This window comes from Antechinus flavipes, chromosome 5, assembly GCF_016432865.1.
Source record: "Antechinus flavipes isolate AdamAnt ecotype Samford, QLD, Australia chromosome 5, AdamAnt_v2, whole genome shotgun sequence".
Taxonomy (NCBI): domain Eukaryota; kingdom Metazoa; phylum Chordata; class Mammalia; order Dasyuromorphia; family Dasyuridae; genus Antechinus; species Antechinus flavipes.
Window position 1 is genome coordinate 218,582,862 of NC_067402.1, and position 13,639 is coordinate 218,596,500.

The 13,639-nt window shown below is 45.9% G+C and overlaps 1 protein-coding gene across 20 annotated transcripts; it reads left to right on the forward strand.

Moving 5' to 3' along the window:
* Nucleotides 1-346: 346 nt before the first annotated feature.
* Nucleotides 347-13,375, forward strand: NACA (nascent polypeptide associated complex subunit alpha). Of its 20 annotated transcripts, none has more exons than XM_051962936.1 (10): nt 347-464; nt 929-1,000; nt 3,668-8,038; nt 8,348-9,415; nt 10,677-10,762; nt 11,659-11,736; nt 11,999-12,145; nt 12,278-12,406; nt 12,796-12,918; nt 13,250-13,375. In XM_051962936.1, exons 2-10 carry the CDS (start codon nt 931-933, stop codon nt 13,262-13,264), a joined length of 6,087 nt encoding a protein of 2,028 aa, XP_051818896.1. In that variant the 5' UTR covers nt 347-464; nt 929-930; the 3' UTR covers nt 13,265-13,375. The 20 variants fall into 20 exon arrangements, with proteins under 20 accessions (XP_051818896.1, XP_051818892.1, XP_051818898.1 ...); XM_051962932.1 differs by having other exon boundaries at nt 3,668-7,882; nt 8,039-9,415; XM_051962938.1 differs by having other exon boundaries at nt 3,668-7,882.
* The last annotated feature ends 264 nt before the right edge of the window (nt 13,376-13,639 follow it).

Here is a 13,639-nt window from a genome sequence, read left to right on the forward strand (position 1 = left end):
GCGGTCCCCAACGCCTGCAATGCTCTCCCTCCACTACCCGGCCTACTGACCTCTCTGGCTAGTCCCAAATAAAATCCCATTTTCCACAGGAAGTCTTCCCCAATCCCTCTTATTTCTACCGCTTTCCCTCTATTATCTCCAATTTATTATAATGTTTTGTCCATTGTTTGCATGTTGTCTCCATCATTACACTGCGAGACCCTTGAGAGAAGTGGTTGCCTCTGACTTCTAGTTCCGGGACTCCACCGCATACAGTAGGCTCTAAATAAATACGTGAAATTGAATGACAGCGGCAGCTAGAAGCTCCTCCCTGATCAGGTGGCTCCCCAGCCAGAAGCTGCTGGACCGGAAGCGCACGCGCTGGCCCCGCCCCTCCCCGCGCTCTGTTTCCGCCGCAGCAGGGGCCGGTCACGCTCACTCCAGATTTCTTTCTGCAGCCATCTTGGATCCGCGTTCCCGTCACAGTAAGTGCTCCCTCTCCCGCCGCGCTCTATCCGCCGCCATCCGCCTCCCACGGGGGTCAGTCCTTCTTCCCCTCCACCGGGGATGGAATTAAGGAGAATCGGGAGCCCGGCGGGGTCCCTCGAGACGCGGGGGCCTGCGGGAGGGGAGCAGGCCAGGGCCCCCGTACAAGATGGGGTCTGCAGGCCTTGGCCGGACTGGGGGCGGGGGGGGGGGGGGGGAGGGAAGGAGAGCCGAGGCCTCGGAGCGAGAGCCGCCCCCGCCCCCACGGGGAGTGGATCTTGGCAGTTGAGGGGCCGTAAGAGCAGGGGGCCCGCGGCCCTGCTGGTTACGAAGTAGCCGCGGACCTGCGGGGGCCGCTTGGAAGCCCGTTCCTCACGCGGAGTCGGTGCCGGGGACCAGCGGGCTCCGGGGACAGCCGCGGGAGGGCTTTCCTGGTAACTCGAGGTCTCCTCTCTCCACCCAGAAATGCCCGGCGAAGCGACAGAAACCGTCCCAGCCACAGAGCAAGAGTTGCCACAGCCCCAGGCTGAGACAGGTAGGTCCTGCTCGGTTCGCAATTAGCTTGATTGACTGAACGGTCTTAGAGGATCAAGTGACAAACGGGGGAGAGGAGGGAGCAGTTGTCCGACTTTGGGACCCCTCGAGTTGGTGGAGTTAGGGAGTTTCTCGAGCTCACTTTCACTAGAAAGTTGTCGGTTCCCCTTTGGGACGATCTGTGGATTATATCTATTTCCGGAAAAGGAGCTGTTGTGACCCTTTCCCCATAAGTAAATTGAGCAGGTTCCAGAGATTCTCCCCCTGCTGGAAATGGCCGAAGCACGGACTGGCTGAAGAGACCCGAGCTGGGGTGAAGCTCCAGCCAGGAAGTTGCATCAGGGTTTTAGATGTCATTTGGCTTTGTGCCTTCCGTCACATGTCTGGATTAGATGCTCACAAATGGGGGGACCGTCCTAGGAGTTCTCCCCTGGGATGATGATGTGTCCCCGGGATTAGTGCTGTGAATAGGGTTTTATTATGTTGCAAGCAACATTTTCTGAAGATGTTCCCTAAAGAAACTTTGGGGCCTGATATATCTAATATTAGAGTCCAATAAAGTTGCTTTTTTTTTTTTTTTTTTTTTTTTTTTTTAAATTTTCAGTCTGTAAAGACAGGTGTTACTATAAGGGAGATGAAAGCTAAAGAAATTTAGAATGACTGGTTTGTCATTAGGCTGAGTGAAGTGTTTCTCATCCTTACAACTTGTTGGCATGCTTCACTTTCCCTGATTAAAATGAATACACACACACACACACACACACATATATATGTGTTCCTATGGTCGTCTGTCCAGTGGTATCTTATACAGTGAGCTCTTTGGAGGATATGTATGGTAAAACTCCGCTCCCCTCTGACTTTCAACAGCTGAAGGGATTAAATGCAGCTGCTACCATGCCAGGGAAGAGAAGCAGGTCCCTTGGTTGCAAGAAGAGAGGGAAGATTTCTGAGAAGATAAAATTATTTCAATATTTCTTAAAAGAATTTAATACAGTTTTCTGCTGTCCTTTAAACATCACTCTAGAAGCATGGGATGAAATTCAAAGCAGTTCTGAAATTTGAACTGTCAAGTTCAGACTGTTCCTCAAATTTTGAGCTACTCTGGCTCCTATTTATTAAGAGAGAAAATTGGCTTCTAGTTTTCTTGCCCGTGGACAGTTTTCTGTCCTGGTTATTCTTGTTCTTGACAAGCCTTAATTATAATAGGAAGAGACTTGAGTTGAAACAATAGATTTTTAATGTTTAAAGGGACAATGATCTGTGGGCTATGACTTTGTATGACTAAACAATGCAGGCAGAATCACTGAAGTGAATGATCCAGGTGTCCAGAGAGAGAGAGGATTACTGGCTAGATTTCAAGCTAAAGTAGGTGTTGGACAATTTCTTGTTTGGGTTTCTGTCCTGCATTCTTGTTGGCCATCCACATATCCCAATTACAAGCCTACAAGTTTTCCAGAGAAGACTAATTGGGCATCCTATTTTTGTATAGATATTTTAGGGTTGAGTTGAATATGACTTTTTGGTAAGCTGTTCTTTCCCAGTGATTATCATTTGCTAGTCCAGTTTTATACTTCAGTGAATACTCCAGTATTCAGAGGAATCCTTTGAGCATTTCTTTGTCCCTGACATTAATCTTCATTTCCTCATTTCAAGACTGGGGAGCATCAAGAAATTAGGGGATACAGAATTCCCTTTCCATTCTCAACTCTGCATTTTCCTTCCCCTCACACCCCTTTTCTATCTCTTACCCTACTTTCATCTGAAATCTGGCTGGTTGGGCAACTTGAGCTAAAGTTATGACAGCCTACACCCTTATGACTAATAATAAAGCCCTAAGATACCTAATTAATCTGCATACCTCTAAGGAGCTAACATTACAAAATCAAGGCATGTACCTTTTTTTTCCCCTTCGTAGCACATTCACCTAAAAGTATAGAATCCTAAAGAAAAAAGTGGGACAGAAGCGATCCTCTAGGCCAACTTTTTGTGTTCTGCAAATGAAGGTACCAGCCCAAAAAGCTGAAGTTATTTTTCCAGAATTATCTGGTAGCAGTCAATTAGTACCTCAGGCTCCTTTTCCACTGTTCTTTCAGTAATGCCATCCTACTGTGTAGTGAATTGGGAGTAGCAAAGATTCTAGAATTCCTATTTTGCTAACCTGAGGGGGATCTGTGCCTTGGGCTGGGTCAGAGGATGGTTTCTGATTTATTTTTTACTGAATTTATTTGGGTTTATCAACACTAAGTGACAAGTACATGGACCTGGTTTTGTTATTTTTTGATCCTTGTTGGGCAGTATGGAAGAATGTGTAAGAAAGGGGCCTTTTTTGTGGTTCAGAGGCCCTTAGAAGTGAGGAATAGAGGCTTCTGGACTTTGGGGTACCTACATATACCACCCTTTCTTTCTAAATCCACTTTTTCCTCCTCCAAGACAATATTTCTGTTGCAGGCACTTGGCAAAATTCTTATGAGCCCCTAATGGTGTTCTGTTAAGAGAAAGTTTGTGATGTATATTGTTCCCATAATTCTAAAAAAACTTTCATATGAAGTGGCTTTGATGCTCAGGTAAAACAAAAAATATTTTCTGTGAGGCATGTTTCGCTGAATGAGATTGGATAACTCACCTTTGTTTTTTCCTTTCCCCCTCTTTTATTCTCTCTTCCCTCCAGCTATGCCCCCTGTGTCTTTTAGCACTGCTACGGCACAGCCTGGACCTGTTCCTCCCCTTCCCTCTCCTTCCCTCTCTTCTTTCTCTCCCATTCCCCAGCCTCTTTGTCCTTTGACCACACCTGACCAACCTTCCTCATTCTCTCTTCCCTCAGCTCCTGGTTTAACCACAGGAACCTCTTGGCCTCCTGTAGCACCCTTTTCCCAGACATCCCCTTTGGCTACCCTGCCTTTAGGCATTGGTTCTCCTCAAGCTTCAGCCACTTATTCCTTGCCACCATCTTCTCCCATTGTCACACCAGCCTTTCTCCCAGATCTAATAGGACCTCCCATCTCCCCAGCTGCCCTGGCTCTGGCTTCCCCTATGATTTCTCCAGCTCTGAAAGGTGCCCCTTCTTCAGCTCCTTTGTCTCTAGTGGCCCTTGCCCCTTCTTCTCCTCAAAAGAATCTGGATGCTTCACCCAGTCCAGTGAGCCCAACTACACCTGCTTCTCTGCTTACTCCTACTAATCCCAGAATTAATCCAATCCCAAAAGTGACTTCCAGCTCTGTCACAGTTACCTCTCGGGAATCCACTGAACCAAAAGGCACTTACACCCCTTCAGATATAGGCATTTCTTTGCCACCACATCTTGGAACTCCTCTACACTCTGAGTCAAACACTGTTCTCCAAACAGCCCCTACTTTACCCATTTCAGACCAGGCCTCTCCCATGACTGCCCCTTCTCCAACAACTAAGACTCCAAAAGCTCCCTCTACTACTTTCACTCCATTTGTGGGCCCTCCTCTTTCACATGCAGAGCAGATTGTTTCTCTCGGCTGTGGAGCTTCAGATCAAATAGACTCTGACAATTTCTTAAAACCTAAAAGCCCTGCCCCAATCACCATTCCTCTAGGCACCTCTTCCCAGGGACTGTCAAACTCCTCTAAAACTCTAGGATCTCCTGTCACTCTGTTTCCAAAAGATCCTCTAGTTTCTCCTGCTGTGGCCAGTTCACCTATAGGGAGCCCATTTTCCTTACTGATGCCACCTGTTCAGAAAGATCCCTCTTCCATAAGCATAGCCCCTAACCTGTCTTCTGGCCCAACATTTGGGGCCATTTCTCCAGTAGTTCCTTCTGCTTATCCCTTGTCTCCACCTGTTCTGTCTTTAGGACCCAAAGCTTCTCCCCTTGAGAGTCCAGCTCTAAAAGGAACTGCTCCAGTTTTAACAACCACACAAGTTGCTATGCCATCTCCCCCTACTATAACTGCTACTATACCCATTTCGTTGGAGGGAGGCAAATATCCATTAAGTAGCTCTTTTATTCCTTCAGATTCAGCTGATCCCAAGGCTAAGAGGGATCATGCTGCTCTCCCCACAGCCTTACCTCTGTCCCCTATAGTTCCCAAAGATCCTTCTGTTGTCCAGATTGCAGCCCCTTCTCTTAAGACTCTGAAAAATTTTAAAGATTCCCAAATTGTCCCCATGTCTCCTCTTGAAGTCTCTACTCCAGTGCAGATAGATTCTCTAGCCAAGAAAGTACCTGTTACATTACCTTTGACCCATGTGGCTCCCAAAAGTCCCTCAACTTATTCTTTGAAATCCTCACCAGATTCTCCATCTCAGGAAACCACCCTAGCAAAAAAAGATCTCATGGGATCCCCTTTTCCTGCTGCAGTCCCCTCTCTGACAGTACTAAGTGCTCCAACTTCAAGCGCAGACAGTTCTACTCTAAAGGTCTCTAGCACTCCAAAAGTCTCTTTAGCCAAAGTTGATCTTTCTGTTCCCTCTCCTTTAGCATCTCCTCTTCAAGTCTCTGATGGTCCTCCCGGCTCTTTTAACCTACTTCTCAAAGGTTCTTCCACCATCCCAACTGTCCCTTCTCCTCAGGGGCTTCTTTCCTCTTCAGCTCAGATGGACTCTCCAACAAAGAAAAATCCTGCAACTCCATTCACTCTTTCTTCTGCAGCTTCAAAAGGTCCTACATCTCCTGAGTGTTCCCATATTCCCTCAGCTGTAGCTGTTTCTCCTTTGGGGGCCTCAGTTACTCCTCAGACTCCAGAGTTGCTCCCAGATAAGAGCTCTGCTGCAGTTCCTTCTTCCTTAACTCTAGTTTCTGTTATTCCCCAAAGTGCACCAGTTCCATCTGTTTTACCAGCTACTACAATTTCTGTTTCCCCGGGAGTAGCAACTTCTCCTTTAGTGGCCACTGCCACTCCTAATAGATCCCCAACTAAAAAAGACTCTATTTCCCCCCTTGCCTCTGACCTGACTTCAGCTGTTCCATCTCTAAAAGGGTCACCTATATCCTCACCTGTGACTTCACCCCACAAAGGGGGCCCTATGCCATCCACTAACCAGTTTCCCACTACCCCACCAACTACAAAGTCACTATCCTCCCAAACTACACCAATTGTGCCACCTCCAACTCCAGAAGGGGCTCCCATTATCCCATTAGCCATAATGCCATCATCCCCCAAAAAGGCTCCCGCTACTTCACCACCTATGCTTCCAGCCACTGCTCTACCCACTTCAGCTCCATCATGCCCCAAAGCAACCACTATTACACCAACTATATCTCTAGCCTCTGAAGGTACCCCCCTGCTCTATCCCACTGCTCTACCTTCTAAAGAGGCCCCAGTTCCACTATCTCTGCCTTCTGAGGCTTCCAAAGAGAACCCCACTGCTCCACTTGTTATTCCTTTTCCATCCTCCAAAGAAATTACTACCCCACTTGTAAATACCTGTCCATTGGAGGTTACTGTTTCTCCTCAGGCTCCTAAAGAGTCCCCAGCCAAGAAGGGTTCTGCTACTTCCTCTGTACCTCCTGAAGATGCTTCCACTCCCCAAGATGCTTCTCCATCTCCCAAAGTTACTTCTGATTCTTCACCTGTAGCCACCTCTCCATTGGAGGCCACTGTCCCTCCTCAGGCTCCTAAAGAGTCCCCAACCAAGAAGGGTTCTGCTCCTTCTCCTGCAGCAGCTAAAGGTGCCCCCACTCCCCAAGTTCCTTCTCCATCTTCCAAAGTTACTTTTGATTCCTCATCTGGAGCAACCTCTCCTTTGGAAACCACTGTCTCTCCCCAGGCTCCTAAAGGGTCCCCAACCAAGAAGGGTTCTGCTCCTCCTGCAGCAGGTAAAGGTGCCCCCACTCCCCAAGCTGCTTCTCCATCTCCCAAAATCACTTCTGATTCCTCTCCTGTAGCCACTTCTCCATTGGAGGCCACTGTTTCTCCTCAGACTCCTAAAGGGTCCCCAGCCAAGAAGGGTTCTGCTACTTCTCCTGTACTTCCTAAAGGTGCCCCCACTCCCCAAGCTGCTTCTCCATCTCCCAAAGTCACTTCTGATTCCTCTCCTGTAGCCACTTCTCCATTGGAGGCCACTGTTTCTCCTCAGACTCCTAAAGGGTCCCCAGCCAAGAAGGGTTCTGCTACTTCTCCTGTACTTCCTAAAGGTGCCCCCACTCCCCAAGCTGCTTCTCCATCTCCCAAAGTCACTTCTGATTCCTCTCCTGTAGCCACTTCTCCATTGGAGGCCACTGTCTCTCCTCAGACTCCTAAAGGGTCCCCAGCCAAGAAGGGTTCTGCTCCTTCTCCTGCAGCAGCTAAAGGTGCCCCCACTCCCCAAGCTGCTTCTCCATCTCCCAAAGTTACTTCTGATTCTTCATCTGGAGCAACTTCTCCATTGGAGGCCACTGTCTCTCCTCAGACTCCTAAAGGGTCCCCAGCCAAGAAGGATTCTACTACTTCTCCTGTACCTCCTAAAGGTGCCCCCACTCCCCAAGCTGCTTCTCCATCTCCCAAAGTTATTTCTGATTCCTCTCCTGTAGCCACTTCTCCTTTGGAGGCCACTGTCTCTCCTCAGACTCCTAAAGGGTCCCCAGCCAAGAAGGGTTCTACTACTTCCTCTGTACCTCCTGAAGATGCTTCCACTCCCCAAGCTGCTTCTCCATCTCCCAAAGTTACTTCTGATTCCTCTCCTGTAGCCACTTCTCCTTTGGAGGCCACTCTCTCTCCTCAGACTCCTAAAGGGTCCCCAGCCAAGAAGGGTTCTGCTCCTTCTCCTGCAGCAGCTAAAGGTGCCCCCACTCCCCAAGCTGCTTCTCCATCTTCCAAAGTTACTTCTGATTCTTCATCTGGAGCAACCTCTCCATTGGAAGCCACTGTCTCTCCTCAGACTCCTAAAGGGTCCCCAGCCAAGAAGGGTTCTGCTCCTCCTCCTGCAGCCACTAAAGGTACCCCCACTCCCCAAGCTGCTTCTCCATCTCCCAAAGTTACTTCTGATTCTTCATCTGGAGCAACCTCTCCATTGGAAGCCACTGTCTCTCCTCAGGCTCCTAAAGGGTCCCCAGCCAAGAAGGGTTCTGCTCCTTCTCCTGCAGCAGCTAAAGGTGCCCCCACTCCCCAAGCTGCTTCTCCATCTCCCAAAGTTACTTCTGATTCTTCATCTGGAGCAACCTCTCCATTGGAAGCCACTGTCTCTCCTCAGGCTCCTAAAGGGTCCCCAGCCAAGAAGGGTTCTGCTACTTCTCCTGTACCTCCTAAAGGTGCCCCCATTCCCCAAGCTGCTCCTCCATCTCCCAAAGTTAGTTCTGATTCCTCTTCTGTAGCCACTTCTCCATTGGAGGCCACTGTCTCTCCTCAAGCTCCTAAAGGGTCAGCCAAGAAGGGTTCTGCTACTTCCCCTGCAGCAGCTAAAGGTGCCCCCACTCCCCAAGCTGCTTCTCCATCTCCCAAAGTTATTTCTGATTCCTCATCTGGAGCAACTTCTCCATTGGAAGCCACTGTCTCTCCTCAGGCTCCTAAAGGGTCCCCAGCCAAGAAGGGTTCTGCTACTTCCCCTGCAGCAGCTAAAGGTGCCCCCACTTCCCAAGTTTCTACTTCTCTGTCCCCCAAAGGAGCAACTCTCTCTCCTCAAGCCTCTAAAAAAAGCCTACCTAAAAAGAATTCTGCTGCTCTACCTGACTTAGCTCACAAAGGGGCTTCTACTTTGTCAGATAGGATTCCACTTCCCAAAGACGGCCTTGTTGCTCCATCTCCCAAATCAACTTCTTCCATAGTAACCCCTAAAGAGACTACTAATCACACTTCTGAAATGGTTTCATCTTTGGAAGCCAGTGTTTCTCCTCAAGCTTCTAAAGGTTCCCCAATTAAGAAAGGTTCTGCTGCCCCTACAGCTCCCAAGAGTACACCAAAAGTCCCATTAGCCAAGAAGGGTGATGCAACTTCACCCCTTAGGACTCCTATATCTCCAGAAGCATCCCCTGCTTCCTCAACTAAGGTTGGTATTGCAGGAGCCCCTCTTGGCCCAAAAGATGTTTCTCCCCAGGCTTCTAAAGGTCTCTCTGTGGCTGAAAAGAGGGAAGGTCCTGCTCCCTCTTCAAAGGATCTCATAGCACCTATCCCTGCCCAGTCTTCTCCATTAGTAGCTGCTGCATCTGAATCCAACCTTAAGGCTCAATCAGCTTCTCTCTCTCCAGCTCCCATCCCACCAGTTTCCTTGCTTCTTGTTCCCTCCCCAGCCCCTCCTCCTTTGCTCCCTAAACAGCAGCCTCTTCTGCCGTCCTCACCTGGGCTGGTGCCCGAAGCACCCTGTAAGCCCCAAGCCCCAGCTGATGAGGACGAGCTGCCGCCTCTGATCCCCCCGGAATCACCCTCAGGGGGACTGCCTTTCCAGCCGGTCCTGGTGGACATGCCCACCCCCAAACCTACTGGGGTCCCTGCCCCGATCCCTCCTGTCAAGCAGCCCGTTTTGAAGAACAACAAGGGTATTCGCCTTGGTTTGCCGTGTGCATGGTGTGTCGCCCGCACCCTTTTCAGGGCCACCCACCAATACTAACCTTAGGATGCGCCACTCTCCCTTATCCTTGCTTGTGTTTGGACATAGTTCATAGAATGTTATTTTAAAATGCAAAAATTTTGGGGAAATGGTGTGGATTCTTGGTTTTCATCACCTCGGACTTGTGTCATGTAACTTCATGTGGTATGGTCACCAAACTAGACTTTGAATCTTCATTAACTCCTTTCCCTGCCTATCTAGTCTGACTTTGAAAACCAAGACCCACTGCACTGTCATTTGCTTTTATTGTTTACCCATATCACTAACCATGTCCCTGGGCCTAGGATTGTATGGTAGAGTTTGGGATCTCTAGCTGCCTAGATTTTCTTTCCTGTCACATTAAGATTTGTCAATCAATGACTGAGGCCCAGGGACTCTCATAAATCTGTATTAGATTTAGGATTTTTTGTATTATCTTTCCCTCCGTAAAATGGTACAGCAGATTTGCCTTTGAGTAGTTTTGAGTCATGCTTGCCTTTCAGTTGGGAAAATTTTAACTTTAAAATATCGGTGGTTTCAGAGGAGTCATTAGAGAAAGAATATGATGACTTCAATTCTAGTGAAAGTGTTGCTAATCAGGCTGTAATTTGGCATTGCTGAGAAATTTTAACTAAACTAGTACAAACTTCTAGGGGAAAGCTGTTTTAAAGTTGTCAAACTCCTGTACCAGCTATTTACAATTCCTTGCCTGTTTGAAGAGAGGGAGGAAATGCCCTGCCTGGCTTAGCCCTCCCTTCCTCCCCTTACTGTGTAGCTAGACTTAAGTTTGCTTCACAAGTGTCACTTAGTCACTGGTCATACCTTGCTTGCAAAACTTGTTCCAGTATAGTTGAAGGGATGTGGTAAGGTTAGAGTTGAACAGACCAGCATAAAATGGGCTTTGCTAAGAAATGAGAAATTTAAAAGAGTGGAAAGCAATCATCACTTGCATCTATTAGATTGATTGCCTTCATCTTTAGGGTTTTGTATAAAGTTGTGTGTACTACCTACAGTGACCCTTATGTTGAGGTCTGCCTAGCTGGCTTCATAGAAATTGCTAATTTGGAATCAGCTTCTAGCAAAAGAAACAGCATGATATGCTAGTTTGTGGGATATGGTAAGTGGCTTCTGCTGTCCTGCACTTCCTCTTCAGGGCACATTCTTGCAAGTAACTATTAAAAAATAAAAGATTTTTGAATGTGTTTTCGCAGGGTCTGGAACAGAATCTGACAGTGATGAATCAGTACCAGAGCTTGAGGAACAGGATTCTACACAGGCAACCACGCAACAGGCCCAGGTAGGCACATTTCCTTTATGATCGAAGGATGTTAGAGGGGAGACATAAGTAGCACAATACATTGATTGAAACTGAAATGGTACTATCATTTTAGAAAGCATCTTGAAATAATGAAAATAAAATGATTAAAATCTCCCTGCCCTTTGAACAAGAAACTTTAGAAACTGGGTTTATATACCATGGAAGAAAAGTCTCCATAAACACCAAAATACTTATTAACAACACTTTTTTCCTGATACATAAGAATTGGAAATGTAATAGATACCCATTGACTGGGGAATAGCTACATAAATTGTAGTATATGAATGTAATGGAATGCTACTGCAGTATAAGAATATATTTGTCACACACAAATGCAGAAAAGCAAGATCTGCATGAATTGAAGCAGAGTGCAATAAGCAAAGCCAAGAAACCAATATATACATAACCACTACAAAGTAACTAACCAAAAAGACAAAGAAAGAAAGAAATGTAATGGAATTATAAAGCTCAAGACTGGAATGAGATGTGAGAGGACATCCCCAACTACACCTTCTTCAGTGTACTGAAGGTCCATGGTGTGCATATTTTTTTTCAGAGTTCTTCAGTATAATCGTTCAGTTGGGCTAAGTTTTTTCCTTTATTTTCTCCAAAAAAAAAAAAAAAAAAAAAAGATAATGCTTTTTTATATAGGGTAACTCTGGGAAGAGAGGCATATATAGGATACTGTATTATGTAAGAAACTGGAAAAAAAAAAATTAAGAAAGGAAAAAGTTCCCTCTTGGAAGAAAGGGCCTTACTTGAGGAATTTCCATTGGAAAAGGAGACTGAGAAAATATTATTTCTCAAGAGAATTGACAGGGGCAATGTGACTGCCAGGATTTTTGTGCGTTGACTCAAATCTTTTGTCTCACTAGCTGGCAGCAGCCGCTGAGATCGATGAAGAACCAGTCAGTAAAGCAAAACAGAGTCGAAGTGAAAAGAAAGCACGAAAGGTACAGGGGAGCCAAAAGGAAGGGAATAGGGGCTTTCTTGAATCGATATGGATATTAGCAAAACTGATGTGGAATATTTCTTTCATTTAACTTCCTCCTCTTAAAGAATCCAGAGGTCTTAGCAAATCTTGCTGTTCTCAGCAATTGGCAAAGTCTTTTAAGCAAAGTGGGTTTTGGATGTTGTGTTCCTCATGTCCCACAGCTAATGTTTCCTTTCTTGAGCTGGGAATTTTGGTTTTCATTTGTTTCCTATCATTTGCAGGCTATGTCCAAACTGGGACTTCGACAAGTGACAGGAGTTACTAGAGTCACCATTCGGAAATCTAAGAATATCCTCTTCGTAATCACAAAGCCAGATGTCTACAAGAGCCCAGCTTCAGATACCTACATAGTCTTTGGGGAAGCCAAGGTATGCAGTGAGGAACTATGAGGTTGGGAAAGCATTTAGATTTGGCATTGGGCTTGTCTGGGATCCTTTGTTTGTTCTAGACTGATGGCCTGTACTGATGAGTATCTCTGTTCATGTTTTCTTATTTTGCAGATTGAGGATCTCTCTCAGCAGGCACAGCTAGCTGCTGCTGAAAAATTCAAAGTTCAGGGTGAAGCCGTTTCAAACATACAGGAAAATACACAAACTCCAACTGTACAAGAAGAAAGTGAAGAGGAAGAGGTATAATAGGGGATTGAGGACATTAGTATCTTTGTAATGATCTTGTTATGAAAACTGGCTCGGAGTCATTTCCCAAGTCATAACTCAAAGAACACTGGATTGGCAGGCCACTTAACTTCTCTGAGCTTCAGTTTCTTTTTTTTTGTAAAATGGAGGGAAGGGGGAGGTAGACAAAATGATCTCTTAAGTTCCTTCCTGTTCTACATATGTGATTCCCTAGCATTAATTAAATTCATATGCAAAAAGCCAGTATCATTTGGCATTATTGAGAACTTTCAGTTCCAACCAGTGAGTAAAGAATATGGTATTGGATCTGTCTGTAACCCAGACATTTCTTGGACCAGGTTGTCTTGCTATGGTTGTAATCTTGTTTTCTCTCTTATCCCCAGGTTGATGAAACAGGTGTGGAAGTTAAGGATATAGAATTGGTCATGTCCCAAGCAAATGTATCCAGAGCAAAGGCTGTCCGAGCCCTAAAGAACAACAGTAATGATATTGTAAATGCTATTATGGTAAGTGTTCATGTCCTTTCTCTTTGCCTCTGCCCTGGTTGTTAGTGAAGATGTTCGTTTAGAAATTCTACTATTAACCTTAACAAAGAAGAATTTTGAACTATTTAGCCATCTTTGTAAGGTTTTTGGATCCTCTTGGTATCTTTGAAAACAGAGCAGCCTATTTAGGAAACACCTATTCCCACTTAGCTTTTTTCTCCTCTATTCTTGATCTCTTTTCATCAGGGATGCATTCATCCTCAGGCCCATTGTTTTCTGCTAGTATCTAGTCCCTGTTGATTGCATTTTCAGAGTTGTCAGTTCCTTCCTGATGATCTTTTTTCTTTTGCAGGAATTAACGATGTAACAATCTGGAGACAAAGACATTTTTTTCAGTGTTTCAGAGAAGATTAAATGCAACCTGATTTGAAATTTGTACTGTTTCTATCAATAAAGTTGTGGCTTCTTGTTGGATGAACCCAGTAGCTGCTTGTTCTGCGTGCACCTCCCAAGAATGTGGACACTTCAGAAGCCTAAGACATAGTTTACTTAGTATCAGTATTTCGAATGAGCCCTAGTTAAAGAAATGCAGGCTTGTTTCATTGCTCATATTGTAGGTCCTTCTACTTTATGTAAGACACTTAGATTGTTTGGCTTTCTTTTCATGGAATAAACACATCTGTCTCTTAGACATGTGTTTTTCCCTCTGTCAATTCATATTTTTTCCCACTTCTTTGCTTCT

Bases quoted from the DNA above. Each gene is read 5' to 3' on its own strand.
- NACA (XM_051962930.1), top strand. From the start codon at position 931: ATGCCCGGCGAAGCGACAGAAACCGTCCCAGCCACAGAGCAAGAGTTG. The intron at 11,737-11,998 runs GTACAGGGGAGC...TATCATTTGCAG, and splicing joins GTGAAAAGAAAGCACGAAAG to GCTATGTCCAAACTGGGACT. The intron at 12,407-12,795 runs GTATAATAGGGG...TCTTATCCCCAG, and splicing joins AAGAAAGTGAAGAGGAAGAG to GTTGATGAAACAGGTGTGGA.